The sequence below is a fragment of the Onychomys torridus genome, chromosome 5, assembly GCF_903995425.1.
Source record: "Onychomys torridus chromosome 5, mOncTor1.1, whole genome shotgun sequence".
Lineage (NCBI taxonomy): Eukaryota > Metazoa > Chordata > Mammalia > Rodentia > Cricetidae > Onychomys > Onychomys torridus.
In genome coordinates this window covers 70,468,977-70,485,288 of record NC_050447.1, presented here as the reverse complement: position 1 = coordinate 70,485,288, position 16,312 = coordinate 70,468,977, and the positions used below count along the sequence as shown (strand labels likewise).

General features: G+C 46.9%; 1 protein-coding gene across 10 annotated transcripts in view; it reads left to right on the top strand.

Moving 5' to 3' along the window:
* The window catches only part of Frmd4a (FERM domain containing 4A), a 579,710-nt gene that overhangs the window by 511,834 nt on the left and 51,564 nt on the right, over window positions 1–16,312 (top strand). For 9 of the 10 annotated variants that reach the window (XM_036187607.1, XM_036187611.1, XM_036187608.1 and 6 more), the window contains one exon: window positions 16,275–16,312. This exon is cut by the window's right edge and continues 39 nt beyond it. In XM_036187607.1, coding sequence (XP_036043500.1) covers window positions 16,275–16,312 — 38 coding nt within the window. Of the gene's footprint in view, window positions 1–15,833; window positions 16,054–16,274 lie in introns of those variants that run through there. The other variant, XM_036187612.1, reaches the window with a different exon arrangement.

Here is a 16,312-nt window from a genome sequence, read left to right as displayed (position 1 = left end):
TAAATTCTCTTCAGGGGCATGTCCCCAGTGACCTAATGACTTCCCATAGTATTTCCCGTCCTAAGGATCTCACAACCATCTTCCCAATGGTACCACCCTGGTGACCAAGGCTTTATAACACATGGGCTACTGGGGGACATTCAATATCCAAAGTACAAAGCAGGTGAGGTGGCTTAGTAGATAAAGGTGTTTGCAACCAAGTCTAATGACCTGAGTTCAATCCCCGAGACCAACAAGGAAGAAGGAGAGAATTAACTCTTATAAGTTTCCCTCTGACATACACATACACACACACACACACACACACACACACACACACATACACACACACACACAAATTAATAGAAAGTAGATAAATGAATAAATAAAAAATTTAAAAACATAAAGATCCAATGTATAGTAGCTTCAGTCTTGACGTTCAGTCTCCACCCTGTCTACTGAATTCCACCTCTCCTCTACTTCACCTGACTTCCAACGAGGACCCTCCAAGCTCTCCAGGTGATTGTCGTAAACCCTAACTCTCTAGGTTTGTGTAGACCGGTGGGCCTTTCTCACCTGCTCCCGTGGGAAGCCGACTGCTCACAGCATGTCTTTTTCCCAAGATTCTCCCCTCTAATTATGTTCTCTCAGTTTCTTCCTGCATGGCACATTGCAAACTGTGAGTAAGAATGTAAGGATCATCTAAACATAAGATTTTATGTGCCATTATTATGTGTGTGCATGTGTGTTCACATGTGTGTGTCTGCTTGTACACATATATACATGTGTATGTGAAGGCTGGGGAGCAGCTTTGGCCACCCCCTTTGAGGTAGATTCTCTTCTTGACCTGAAGCTCACCAGTTAAAACTGGTTAGTCAGTGAACCCCGAGGACCCCCTGCCTCAGTCTCCCTAGCCTTAGGATTTCAAGTGTACATCACCATGCCTTGCATTTTCTGTGGGTGCTGAGAATTGAACTCGGGTACTTTCAAGGCAAGCACTATCAACTGGGCCATCGTTCTAGTCTCTAAGGTTTTGAAAGTTCTAACAAAATCCTTACGACACAAGTGACTGTGTTGTAGCTTTCATTGAACAGTGCAGTGCGACCCATCTTCAGAAGTCTTTCTATATTCCAGACCTAGGACTTTACACCCTTTCCCTGTAGAGCCCCATTTCCTCTCCCGGAGCCTCCGGCTGCCATCTCTCTGCTTCTGTCAGTTTGACTCCTCTGGTTGGTTGCCTATATTTGTCTTTGGGTGAGCATACCAACCACAGAAAATACTTCTGAGTGAGAAGGGGCCCCAGGTAGGTAATAATTATGCCACCATGTCAGAACCAAGGCCCATGTCACCCCATTGAGCCTGTGGGTGATCTTCCTACCCAGCTGGTGGCCTCTCCTCCTGCCTGTGGCCTCTCCTGCCTGAGTCTTTTATGTAGGACAGCTCATCTTGAAGTCTCTGAAGGAACTTTCATTTTACTTATCCTTGGTTCTAGGGTCAAGTGGTCAAGGTAACTGCAGATAGTAAAATCTAGGACAAGCCTGTGTGGGGTTGATGACTGGAGGTTTCTAAGGGCTCCATCCAGTGAAACAGACTATTGAACAGCCTGGTTATTCTCCCCAGCACTGCCGACAGGTACCTCTGCTACCTAAAACTCCCCATCAGTCCTCTCGATCATTCTGGAAGGTGTATACTGGCATCTCATTAGCTCATGTGTCCCTGTGCCCGCTGGCATGTAGCCAGCATGGTTGTGGTGGCTTTTTATGTTCTGGCCTTTAACGAGAGGGCAAAGCACCAGGAGGGCTCTGGACTCCAGGCTCCATAGGTGCTCACGTTGGACTGGAAACCGAGCACCAGCCCTACCTTAGAAAGCTGTCAGGGTCACGGCTGAGTGAGATTCCTGTGCACCTGTGTGTTTCTAATCACCTAATTGACTTTATGTTTGACATTTAGAAACCCATTGAAAATCAAAAAACAAAACTGGTCACTGGCCAGACTTCTCACTGGCTGAGTGAAAGTCTTGAGCTGCAGAGAACAGCAAGCAACCAGAGGTGCTACTGCCCTGGTTGCTCAAGGGCTTGGGAAGGTGACTCATCCATAAGTTCCCTCCAGCAAATGAGAGAAGGGGATCCCCACAGCAACGAGGCAAGATTCTTATGGAAAAGAGGCACTGCTGTCAGTAAGGGGGCTTCTAATTTTGTTTGTTTGTTTGTTTGTTTGTTTGTTTGAGACAGTGTTTCTCTGTGCAGTTTTGGAACCTTTCCTGGATCTCTCCCTGTAGCCTCCACAGAGGTCCGCCTGGCTCTGCCTCCTGAGTGCTGGGGTTAAAGGTGTGCGCCACCACTGCCCAGCAGGGGAGCTTCTATTTTACAGTGAGCTGCTGGGTCCTTTCATGCAATTAGCCTTATGGAGGTTACACACACACACACACACACACACACACACACACACACACACACACATCATTACAGTGCATTAGACATAGGGCTTTCACTATGCTTGAAGAGCACTCTGCTGTGAGTCTATGAGCGACATTTCCAGCACTCATTCTCTCTCTCTCTCTCTCTCTCTCTCTCTCTCTCTCTCTCTCTCTCTCTCTCTCGTCCTCCCTCCCTCCTTCCCTCTCCCCCAGCTTTTAATATGGGTGCTGGGGACCTGAACTCAGGTCCTCTTGTTTTCCCAGCAAACACTTTACATTACCAAATGAACCATCTCCCCAGCTCAGTAGTCTATTCCTTTTTATGGCAGAATGATATTCTTTGGTTGTTACTTCTGCACTGGCATACAACACACACACACACACACACACACACACACACACACACACACACACACCGTGTATGTGTGTACATACAGATGTTAGCATCTGCTCGGTCCTTCACAGAGCTCATAGCCAGCCACTTTTGTAAGGATGCCAACCCTTCTCCTGTCCTCTCTGCTTGGGTTACATTTGTCCTTAGGACCTGTTATCCTTTGACTGACTGTGCCCCGTGGTCTGCGTGCTGATTTCTTATCTGTTGACCTCTTGCCTCAGAAAAATGCACAGGGCACTTATTCTATTGGTGTTTCATACAAGTGTCTGATGGACAGCAGATACTCAACAAATAAAAGATATTGAACACCATGCCTGGTAGCATACCTCCATAATACCAGAACTTAGGAGGCTGATGCAGGAGGATTGCTGTGGCTTCAAAAGTCGACTTGAGCTACATAATACCTGGCCAGCCAGTGCTGCATAATAAGACCCTATCTGGGCAAAAAAAAAAAAAAAAAAAAGTACTTGGAGTAAAGTATCTAATAGTGTGTTGCAACACTGCTAATTTTGGAGACATCCTAGCATGTATGTGTATAGTTGCCTAATGGACTTAAGTATAAATAGGATAACTCTCATGGAAGGGTTTCAAGCACTCACTCCAAGTAAGCAGTGAGACATTTGCAAGGGACGAGGGTGGGCCTATGACTTTTTAGGTGAGAAGAAAGGAAGGAAGGAAGGGAGGGAGGGAGAGAGGGAGGGAGGGAGGGAGGGAGAGAGAGAGAGAGAGAGAGAGAGAGAGAGAGAGAGAGAGAGAGAGAGAGAGAAAGAAAGAAAGAAAGAAAGAAAGAAAGAAAGAAAGAAAGAAAGAAAGAGAAAAATTATAAAAATGGCTTCTATCTGGATTTGCCTTTGATTTAACTTTTGTCTGTTGGACCAAAAAGAAATGTAGAGCTGGTGGCACCTGGCTATCAAGATTGCACTGCTGGGATCATTCAGACCATCAGACACGTGTGGTTCCTTGGACTCTTTCTCTGTTATAGAAGTGGATGTGTTAGACTGGGGAACCCTGGTGTTGAGTTCTGGTGACCCTGTCATCACAAGAGAGCGTAGCAGCTTTCCTTTGCTGAACCGTGCACTGCTGGGAAGATTCTGTCCAGCCAGCATGGTTCATGGAGGAGACCCAGGGTGCTCTGACCTTCCTAAAAACTGCTGAACCTGTTTAACACCCAACTCCAGCACAGCTGGAACCTGACAGACACAATTCTGCCCACCAGGTAGGGGCAGAGCAACAGAACCTGCTGATGGGCCAGTGAACTCTCCTGGAGGGACCCACCCTGCCAGGCCATACTGACAAAGAGCCTTGAGCAGACAGAGGCAATTTCTACACAGGATGAGCTGTTCAGTCCAAGTGGAGATTAGAATTCCAGGGCTCCTGGGTTGATAGATACCCTGGTTCCTGTTGGAATCCTGCTGTGTTTAAATAGAGCTGCTCAGTTTTCTGTGAGTTCTTAATTGGATTCCACCATTCTCTGTCCTTCATCTGGCTCTAACTGCTACTTCCCCATGGCCATGAATAGTTTAGAAATGCCCTTGAGTTGGGGGAAGGGTGGTCATGTGTGTGCATATATGTACATGTGGTACATGTGCATGTGGAGACTGGGGTCAACCTCGAATGGTGTTTCTCGGGTATCTCCCCCCTTGCTTTTGGAAAACATTGGACTGAGGCTTGCACATTCAACTAGGCTGGCTGGCTAGCAAGTCCTAGGTCCTTCCCAACTCTAGAGTGGTACGTTCATGCCACTATACATAGGTTTTAAGGATCAAGCTCTGGTTCTCATTCTTTCTCACCAAACCCTTTTCTCACTGAGTTGTCTTCCTATCTCTGGAACGGTACCTTTAAAGAAGCAGCCACCTTAATCAGTGCAGTGCCCACCTTTGCGGAAATAGCCTGAATTGAAGCTCAGATACATGCTCCCGTCACACACCATCTGTTTGACCCTGCACATCTCTGAATTGCATTTCTTAACCTTCTTCCTTCATTCACTCAGTCCCCAGCTGTCAAGTAATAGGTCGTAAGTAACTGATTTGCCTCAGGCATTGTGCTCCAGGATTGGGGGGGAAAAAAGTACATTCCAGAAGCCTGAATGTGCTGAAAACATCTGAGTAAAGAGCCAGCTACAGCACAGGATGATGATGGCTTTGGTAGAGGGATGGGTATAGATATCTGGGAGAACTACCCAGGCTGGGACTGGGAAGTCGGTGGTGCCAGGAGCAGCCCTGATGAGAGTATGTGGCTCAGGGTTGGACGCTGAGCATCTCAGTTATTTTCCTCTGCTGTCTCCTTCCTCCTCCTGTAAGTTCAGGAATCTTCAAACTGACCTGACCACTTCAGAATTCCTTCAGGGGAAAGGGAGACACCAGAGCTGGAAAAGTAGGACCCACCTTTCTGAAAAGACAGGAATATGGGAGTTGAAGTCCTCACCTCTAGAACTCATCATCTTTCTGAAGGAGGCATTGCTCCAGCAGGGAGATCCACAAAGGAGTAGCAGCTAGGACCTCTGCTGTAGAGAGGGCCACTCAGCCCAGCCCATTGCTTGCCTTGGAAAAGCTGGGCAGTCAGATCTTCTAGGCAGCCTGCAGGACACAAAGGCTTCCTCCTGTGACTGGCTTGAAAGAAAGCTGCAGATCTACTGTCCTGCCACCTGCCAACCAGCCTCAAACCAGGCTCCCTGTCCAAGTAGAGTGGTCTAGAGCTCACAACTGAATTCTCAGCAGCATGCAGAAGTCTCCCTCTCCCGCCCACCTCCACCAGGTCTGCAGGAGCTATTGATATAACTGAGCTGGTGAAGGGCTCGGGACATAGTAGTGTACACCTGTAATCCCAGCACTTGGAAGGACAAGGCCAGAGGATCAGCAGTTCAGCACATCCTGGGCTACATGAGATCTGGTCTCAAAACAATAAAATAAAATCGAGCTTGGTATGGTGGCCCAGGCCTTTAATCCCAGCACTCAAGAAACAGAGGCAGGTGGATCTCTGAGTTCAAGACCACAAAGAAACCCTGTCTCAATAAAACTGATAGTTAGATGCAAGAAGGGCCATTCTTGAAACATCAGGGGTATGAACACACAAACAAGCTGCTGTTAAAGAATGACCCCTAAACAACCCTTGCCACCATGCTCCTTTGTCCCTTGGGGTGACACAGGGTAGAGTGTTGCTGTTTGGCCATCTTTAAGCTGAAGAGCTTTATAGTTACAAATGAATAGCTGAACTCCCTTGTAGAGTCTGTTGTCATCTTTTTCTGCCATCTACCTCAGCTTTCCCTAGGGTCAGATGACCTCCACAAGAGGGATAGGGATGTTGTGATAATGCCACATCCTTAGAGCTCCCGGGTACCAGCAAACTGCCATGCTCACCTCTAAAACAAATAGAGAAGTACAACATTTGTCATGCAAAGTCACTACATGAAATAAAGACTTTAGAGCAGCCTGCTCAATGTCTCTGACTAAGCAAGTGAAATGGCCCATTACAGTTTTCTCTCACATGTACTGTATGCTTAACCTCTTATACTATGTACTATAGCCTCTCTAGACTCACTCATTCCCACTCTCTTGTTATCCAAGTATTAGTTACTTTCCTCATCGTTGTGACAAAGGCAACAAAGGGTTGATTTGACTTCGCGGTTTGAGCATGGTGGCAGGAGCATGCAGGAACTGGTCACATTGTCTACTCTCAGGAAACAGTGGGAGACAAATGGTGATAATTAGCTTCTCTTCTTTCCCATCTTATTGTCATGACCTCAGTCCAGGGAATGGTGGCACCCATATTTAGGGTGGGTCAACTCAGTTAAATTCCCCTAGAAACACCCTAGCAGGCATGCCAGGGATGTGTGTCTCCTAGGTGATTCACAATAGTAATTAACCATCACACCTACTGGAGGAAGTCTTTCATATATATATTTTTTATTAATATATATATTTACTTTTATTGAGTCTTTGTGGACTTTACATCATGCATTCCAATCCCAGTTATCTCTGTGTCCCCTTACATTCGCCCTCTGCTCTTGCAACTTACCCCCAAAACAAAACCAAATTTAATAGAAAAACCAAAACCAAACAAAACAAAGAACCAAAACAAAAGCAAAAAGAAGAATCTTGTGGAAGCTGTAGTGTAGCCCGGTGAGTCACATAGTTTATCCTTTAGTCGATACATCTGTGCTTGTGTTTATGGCTATGAGTCATTGGTCTGGTTGGAGGCCTCTGGTTTCTGCTACACCACCGATAAAGGACCCTCACTGGGGCTCCTCTTGGATATCCTGTTGTTGTCTTGTGTCATGGAGATCCTGCTGTTTGGGATCTGTAAGTTCATCCTCTTCACATGCTCCAACAGTTCATAGATTTGGTGGATGTTGGGATGGGCCAACTCATAGCCCTGGGCCTGTATGGTAGCTGGGTTGGTCAGCTCACTAGCTTTCCCTCATGGTCACTATCCAGATGAGCTCTCCAGCACTGCCTTGGCTAGCTCATCCAATGCAGCCTACTGCAAGAAATGAGACCAATTCTCCTGCTCTCAGGCCCTCAGATCTGGGTTCCCCTCACTCATACATATCACCAGGGCCAGCTCTACCGTTTTGCCCAGACAAGGTACAGGGCCCTCTCTCCCAATTGCTGTAGGGGGCTTAAGAGCAGTGCAGAGACTGTTCTCCTGCTCTTACACCCTCAGGGCAAGCTCACTTGCGTCCCAACAGGGTCAGCTCTAGTGTGCTGCCCAGAAGGGAAGCAGAGGCTGCTTTCTCGGGCACTGCAGCTGGTGAGGGCTAGCTCTCCCGCTCTTGTGACCCCCAGGGCCAGCTCTCTCACCTGCTACAGGTGGCATGGAGGAAGTCTTCGTAAAGGAAGAACCAATGTGTGGAGAAGTTAAGCAACACAGCAATGGAGCATAGTGCTCACTGCAAGGAAATTCAGTTAGACCCGGATATTGCGCATCCCCAGGCAATGACCCCATTCATCACTCACTCCCCTTGTTTTCCAGAGGCTCACTCAGTTGATGGGGGCAGGTAACATCCTGAAGAGAAAGGGAAACACAAAACCTTCTTAAAGTAATCATATTTGCCAAAGCTTTATGATAAAGTCGTCTTCAAGAAAAAGCTGAAGTAGAGAGGGGGAACAATCATAGAGACAGGTCCTCAGGGAAAAAAGATAAAAGGAAATTAAATCCAGTGGGAAGAGGGGTAATCAAGTGGCCTGTTTCTCTCCAGGCTCTGTTAAGGACTCATTAACCTCTTTCTCTCTTTTCCTAATGATTCTTAAGCCAAATGAAACTAAAAGGCTTTTGATGGGTTAAAAAGAGGCCATCCATTAAAGGGTCAGTGCTTGGTTCTCTGGGCATCTGTCACTGGATTAACCATATTAGTTTGGAGTGCCTGATGTCTGACAGTGAGAAGGGGGGAAACCTATCTGGAGAAACATATTGAGTCCATTAGGTCTGGCTGCAGAGGAAAATTAGTTTAGTTGCTGGGTATGAGAGCATTCCCAAGAGGAAATAGATGCCCACAAATGCTCAACAAGCTATGGAGGACGTGCACCCTCCACTCACTGCCTATGGTTGTGGTTTGTACACTTTGAAGGGCTTAATTTGGTCCCTGTGGTATCTAAATCCACTGGTTAATACTAAGTCCTATTATAGGAGGACATTTGATTTTTAGGATCAATGTTTCAAGATTAAAAGTCAAAGCAGGGAAATGGTCAAAATGGACTGTGGTCAAAATTACAATGGGATTAGAGATGTAGCTCAGTTGAATGCTTGCCTGGCAGGTATAAGGCCTGGGTTGCATCCCTAACATCACAAAGAGGTAGGTGTAAATGATGTGGATAACATGTGATAGAGATGATATTGGGATAGAGTTATACATCAGCAGGTGAGGAGGTTGGCTAGAAATGACTAGGAACAAACACGCCCAGAGAGAACATCTTGAACTCTGCCCAGCCAGAATGAAGAACCCTAGGTTAGGCTCACAGTGAGCTCACATACATGCTGACAGTGTGAGAAAGTCAGTTGGACAGAGAGTATTTGGACAATGGTAGGATGGTTCAGTGAGCAAGGGCACTTGTCACCAAGTCCAATAACCTGAGTTCTATGCCTGGAATTCATGTGGAGAAGAGAAGAACTGACTCCTGCAAATTGTCCTCTGACCCCCATGCATGCCTTGTGGCATACACACACACACTCACTCACACACACACACACACACACACACACACACACACACTCACACACACACACACACACACACACACACACACACACACACACACACACACAAATACATAACCATAAAATGTGTAAGGAAAATATTTCAATGCCCTTGGTGCCATATTCATCAGCTTTCAAAGAAAATGGTACAAATCTGAACTTTAGACTGACACATGATCAAACTATCAAGAACGTTCATGCTTTACATTAAGAAGAATAGTAGCACGTCATCAGTGAAGGGGAGGGACATGAGAGCAGCTAGCACCTACTGAACGCTGACTACCAGGTACCAGCCACTAAGTTAAGGTACTCTGCACATATTAATACATTGATTCGGTAGCCCTATAGGAAACGTGCTGTCATTCATAGCATTATTTCTAAAGTGAATAAATTAAAGACATGAAGAAATTAGATCACTGAAGATACGTAGCTATTAAATATATGGTAGATAGTATGACTTTGAAAACCATCCTTTTAATGAGTATTGTTTAAACAGTATTGCTCATTAATAGGAAATATTTAGAACAAGATCATTCATTTTAATATTCAAGAGAACAGTGTTGGGATGTTCTTTGGAGTTGCAATGCCAACTCTGACCAATGTATGGACAGGGTATATGAATACCTCATCTTGGAGATTTAACTTTAAAAGGCCTTGCAAGTTCAGGGCCAGAAGGGAGAACCCTTGACCTTCAAGCCAGGGTTATTGCTTCTTGTGCCAGTTAGTTTTTTTGTCAACTTGACACAAGCTAGAGTCATCTGAGACTAGGGAACCTCGGCTCAGTAAATGCCTCTGTAGTTGTGGGCATTTCCTTGATCAATGAGTGATGGGGGAGGGCCCAGCCCACGGTGGGTGGTGCCATCCCTGGACAAGTGGTCCTGGTTGTGTGAGAGAGCAAACTGGGCAAGCATGGGTGGGAGGGGGGGGGGAAAGGCAGTAGGCAGCGTTCTTCTGTGGGCTCTGCTTCAGTTCCTACCTCAAGGCTCTTGCTTTGAGTTCCTGCCCTGATTTCCCTTGGTGATGGAGTGTGAGCTAGGAGTTGTAATGGAAGCTGGCCCTCATTGTCCATGGCAAATTAGTTCCAGAACCTCAGTTGGTAAACCCCTTACATAAAATGATACAGTGTTTGCATATATGTATGCATGTATGGCCCTATCTATACTATCTTTTCTTTTAGTTTTTGAGACAGGGTTTCACTGTGTAACCCAGGCTGGCCTGGAACTCTCTTTGCTAAGCATCCTAATCCACACTCAGACTGGTAGCAATCCTTCTGCCTCTGCTTCTTAAGTAACAGGATAATTGATGTGCACCAACCTGCTCAGTTTCCCATATACATTAACTCGTGTCTATGAGATTTGCAATACCTAATACCGCGGATATGCTATGGAAGTAGCTACGACATTGTGTAGATTTGAGAATCATGACAAGATAAAAACAGTCTGTATGTTTGTGTTCAGTACAGACCATTTTTTCAAGTATTTTCAACTCCTGAGTGGAGGGACAAGCAGATGCACATGCTGTGGGCTGGAGGGATAGCTGTAAAAACACGCTAGGTGTTGTAGTTTTCCTCTTGCCTAGTAGCACAGCCATCCATATACCATAGACATCCACCAATGTGAATGGACAAAAGAGACTGGATTAGGTGGGGATTAGAGCTCAAGCTACAACACAATGCCTTTGTTTCTCTTTTCTTTATAAATAAAGCAAACATATTGGATGTCCACAGAACTGTTTAAAATGGACACGTGGCCCCAAGTGTTTCTTCCACATTTGTATACCTACTTCTGTTGTCCCCTAGACTCTTCCCAGGATGCCCATGACCAAATCCCCTGCATGCACAGCACTGGGAGTCCTCTGTCGTACCTCTGCCATCTCATTTAACCATCTCATTTTTTAGGTGCTGAATGTAAAGGTAAACCCAGGGAATCACGAGTGGTAGTGTTTCAGGAAAGGGGAAAGAGCAGAAGTGAAATTAGGAAGTGGATTTTTTTTTTTTTGGTCTGTTTTCTCTGGGCTTGAAGACTCATCCTATCCATGAGTGTCATTCTATTTGAGAACGTCTTGCCAGCATGGGAACATGCGCAGCACAATTCAGATTGCCAAAGCTAGTCTGTTGAAGGATCTGAAGCATCATTGTTCTTGCTCGTCATTGGGACTCTGGGGCATAATAGAAAGAGTGCAGGACAAGAAGTCACCAGGCCTGGAACCCAACATCAATCACATACTTAACCTCTGGCAGCTCTTAGTCTCTGCCTACTGGATCAGCTTCATCTGTGAAAGGAGGAAGAGGACCAGATGGCTGATGGGATTCTGTATAATGGTCCCTCTGGATGGAGCAGGAAGTTACTCATAAGGAGGTCATTCAGGGGCTCTATGACTCAGCCTCAGGGACAGGAGGAAGACAAGGCTCCCTAAAGTCTTGGTCAAGAATCAGAGCCACTAAACCTAGTTTCCTCTCAAGTCTTTATTCCTACACCATCCTGACAGCCCGCCTGTTCCTCTGCTTGCCACCCCACAGTGCTTCATAAATGCTGGTTGGAGAGGAAGTCCAGTGGAGCCTGAGGCTCCTTCCTCTGCCACAGCCTTAGCCACACACAGGATATGGGAATCTAGCAGACTGGCTAATAGGAGCCAAGGCACAGGAGGCCCCTGCTCATTAAGGATTTACAGAGCGCACTCTCACATTCAGGGCTCAAAAACAATAGTTGTTAGCCACTTTTGTTTGCTCTCTGTGGATAAATGTTCCCCATCTCTTATACATGAGGGCACTCAGGTCCAGAATGGGACAGTAGCAGACCTGTAACTACAGGAAGGCCAGATCAAAACTGAGAACTCTTATCTAGGACTATCAGGGTCCCATTGATGGGAACAAACACCATTTTAGTAAAACGCCTTACTGATGGTTGCTCTAATTTTTTTTGGGGGGGGGGATCCCTTAACTCATTCTTATTAGTAGAGATAGGGTCTTGAGAGAGATATATATATCTGAGGCTGATCCTCTTGCCTCAGCCTTCTGAGTGACGGGCTCACAAGCAAGAGTCCTGGTGCCAGGCCTCTTATTTCCCGTGCAAACCCAGTCAATCAGGCTGTTCTTAGCATGGTGGTGGTTGTTGTCCCTTAGTCTTTGACTAAAGCTGCTGATAATTAAGGCAGTTGCTCTGTAGAAGCTGGATGAAGCTAGGTCTCCAAGAAATGGAAGTAGCATGTATTATTATTTACAGTGTGGAAGAAAAGCAAAGGCATTGTGTAGGAGAGGAAAAAACCATGGGTTGATGCTTCCTTCTCGCAGCCACATTGTTGTTCATTTGTGAAATAGCACTCCACTTGTAAAGTTAACCACCCATTAGTGAGTGGGAGCTGTTTTCACTAATTGGTGGACTCCTGGGAAAGGCTGCATAGTGAGTGGCTAGAGTAATGAACCAGGTGCCCTTGACTTCTATTTCTGCTTCCTTGAGAAACTTGTTGTGTGGCCCTAGGCAGTTTCCCCTCATTTCTGTGGGCCTTGTTTCTTCTCCCTCACCCTCCAAAAAAGAGCTTCCACTTTTTCTTCCTTGGGGGTGGGGCTGCTAAATGAGCCAAGAAACCGGTCTGTGGAGCTTTGTGGCGATGCCTAGCTGAAGTGCCTTGATTTAACAGGTATTAATCAATAGGATCCCTGATTATTGATAGAACTACATAGTTACGCTTCTAATTAGCTCCTTTGGCATATAATTGGCCATAGGAAGTTGTTGAAGTCCATAGTGAGCCAGCCCAGTGTTTGCCACAGTTATCTACTGTCTGGTGTGTCTTTGTGTGGGGTCTCAAATCACACTGGTGACTTTACAGGGACAGCTTGGATCTCTGGAAACCAGGTCATAGAGGCGCCTCTGGATTAGCCCCAAGGATGAGGTGTTACCAGCATATAATAGCTCATCCCTCCCTATTTACAGGGGGACAGGAAACCAGGCATCTTTCCTTTGCTTATTTCCTTACTGGTTTTCACTAGCCCAGCCTGAAAGCTGAGTGTTGAGCGGCCAGGGGTTCTAAGTGGGGTGCAGCAACACATGAACAGAAATGCCCTAGACCCCCACAAAGAGCATAGTGCCTTCAGCTTCAATGACATCCAGCCCTGCTGCCAGCAACAGCTGTCCCTGCCCTCTCCACCCCCACAGCCTTCCAACTCCCCCCCCCCACCCCAGGCATCAGCAGCCTGCTGGCTCCCTAGCTCCACCCCCTCTTGCGTGGAAAAAAAAAAAAAAAAAAAAAAAAGAGTGGCAGCCAGTGTAGCTGCCTGTGTGTCCTCATCCATTCCTTTGGGATTCTTATGTCCCCAAGCAGCCATCAGATCCAGAAGAACTACCCACTCATTTTTTCTACTCCCAACTTTCCTGCTGAGTATTTAACTTGCAAAATAAAACCAAGTTAAAGTTGTGCTAAAAACAGCTATCAGGGAATCCACTGTTCTGTTCAGGCTACAAAAATTTCTACAGAAAGTACATCACCCCAGGGATGCACCCTGGGGATCAGGACTCTAGGGCTCCCCCTCCAGAGCAGGTCCAAGGCAGAAGCCCCTCCTCTTTTCCTGGCTAAGATGAGGGGCTGCAGCAAGCCCAGATGGTTTTGTTTGGGCCCTTTGGCAGACACACAGATCTCCACACTGCACAGCATCAGGGACCACTTAGAGGAAAGGCATGGTTTGTGTTTTATATTTTTGCAAGGAGCTGGGGAAGAAGTAGTTGCCAGGAAACCGACCCTCAGAGCATTGGGCTCCAGGATTCTTTATCAGGCCTGGAGGCACTTCCCAAAAAAAGGTACAAGTGACACTTCACTCCCGAGTGTTCACACCAGGTGTAGCTTCTCTTCCGCCTGGGGAGGGGTCTACCTTCGCTAGTCTGTACATCAGATGCAGATGGGGCTCCTAACTCCCACCCCCACTCCACGCTACTGAGACAAGGACCAGCTATATCACTGTTAGGGTTCATGCAAAATAGATGAAAACACATTGGAAATTTCGAGATGGCAACAGCAGGTGATGGCCCTCTTGAGCAAGGGACAGTTGAGTCACACATTCATGAAGCCAGGCCCTGTACAAGGATCTGCATTGCTTGGTTAGGGTGGATGTAGGGATGTGGGGATGTGGGGCATCTTTTAGAGGGAGGGGGGAAGGAAAGAGGGAGGGAGGAAGGGAGGGAGATAAGCCTTTATACTTACTGTAAGATTTGCAGCGCGAGTGCACACAAAAACAATCTAATTTTTTAAGTCAAGACTTGGGAAGTGTAAGAAGAGAATTCTAGTGGTTCTACAGTTGTCCTCTCTCATTTGCTAGAATCAGGAAGCACTGAGAACACGGGGAAAACACAGTGAGGTCTATGTCTATTGACTACTTATTTATGTCATGGCTGAGTTCAGGCTCTGCTGCTGTGAAGACCGATCACACATGATCGTTCTTAACATTTCACAAGTGGGAAAATGGATGCTAAAGGGATTGCTCCGAGCTAAAGGCCAGAGAGTTGGAAGGAGGGGAGCCTGGATTTAAACAGAGGCTTCGGCGGACTCTAAAGCCTGTGTCTTGCTGTGGCATTCTGGGGTGTGGCAGGTTGTGTGGAAGGCCAAGGTCATAGAGTCAAGTAGTTCTAGTGCTTACATGGCTTCGGTGAAGTTGTCTATAGGTGATATCTATACCCAACAAGTGGGTATCAGAGACGCAGAGTGTCTGCATGGAGGGGTTCACGGAGGCAGAGCACCCATTGCCTAAGACGCAGTTCTTTGTATTTAAGTGACTAAGGTGGGATGGGTACAGAGCCGTCGGAGCCAAGGCCAGCAAGACTTCGGACCATTTGCGTTCCTTGCAATGTCTCTCCACTCACTTGAAACTGATTCCAGAGAGACAGAAAAGTCTCCTCTCCGGCTTCAGAGTGAAATGTGCTGTGGATGAAGAGGTGGCCCCTCGCCCTTCAGGCTACCCATGTGGACAAAACAATTCTAGAATGCCCCTGAAGAGAGTGTGGTGATGACAGAACGCAGCCAGCCACTCTAGAAACCGGTTTTAGCTGCAGCCCAGTTTTACTTGGGTGGTAAATCCACCGGCCAAGTATTGACTAACTAACTGCATTCTGGGCCTGGGGAAAACAGGGCTTATGGAACACAGGGAAATGACCTTCCTATCTGAAAAGTGGATGCTGTAATAGAGAGATGGGGACTGGGTCTGCAACAAAACCTAAAAAGCTATGCCCCCATATGGAGTAGAGAAACAGGATTGCAGGGAAGCATCAGCCATTCTTTCGGGCAAAGAGAAGATCAGACACCCTGCTTTATTCTTGATCAAAACAAACTCACATTCTAAGTGCATAGAAGGAAACGGAAGGGAAGCTCCGTGAACATAATAGAGGCAAACACGGGCGCACAGAGCTTTAGCCTCTGGTGACATTCCCTAGACCGCTAAGTAACTTTCACTTTCATCCAGAAAAAGGCACTCCACTCCTAGAGCATTCAGAAGCAGCCCTAATTACCTCCCAACCTCAAGATCGGCTTTTTCACTCCTGGGGTTCGCTGGACCTTCTCTTGATGGCAAGGCAAGACTGCAGTATCCATCCGTACAGTGACAGAACTCTTGCTCCCCCCCCCCTCTTTGTGTTGAGGAAAAACAAAAACCAAAAAACTAGCATGACAAGCACACACTGTGAGCGTGAGTCGCCTGCCCCCAACTATGGTCGCAACAGCCTCCGCCCTCCAGCGAGTGAGGATGTCTGAGGCTCTTGCACATTAGCGGCAGGAAGTGGAGTCCCGAAGGGAGGCTGGGAATTTGAACGCCTTCCCATTTCAGCACTCGAGGGGAGGAAGCGCTGCTCAGCCCTCCGCGTGCACAGATGGCTACCGCTCCCTCCTGAGCGCTGTGTTCCCGGGCTCCGATCCTCTCCTCCCTCCTCTCATCTCCCCGCCCCCACCCCCTCTCCCTCTCCTTGGAGGGAAAAGTCTGCGAGCTGGGAACTGTCTTGGAGAATTCAACAAAGGCAGGAGCCAAAGGGGAACAAACTTGAAAAAGAACTTGTTTTGTTCCTGTTAAGGAACCTGCAGGAAAAATCTACACTCACGGGTGTGTGTGTGTGTGTGTGTGTGTGTGTGTGTGTGTGTGTGTGTGTGTGTGTGTTTCAAGTACTAGTAGTAGGTAGGCTACCCGGAGGAGGCACCAACAACTGTAAGGTCTCTGCTTTGATAAGGAAACTCTCAGCTGTTGAAAAAGTTAATCAGCAAAGAAGGAACGGAGACCAGGGAACTCACCACTCCTGAATTTAAACTGCGTTGTTTTCCGTCCAGATATTCCAATGGAGACAGTTGGAGAATCTGTATTTCAG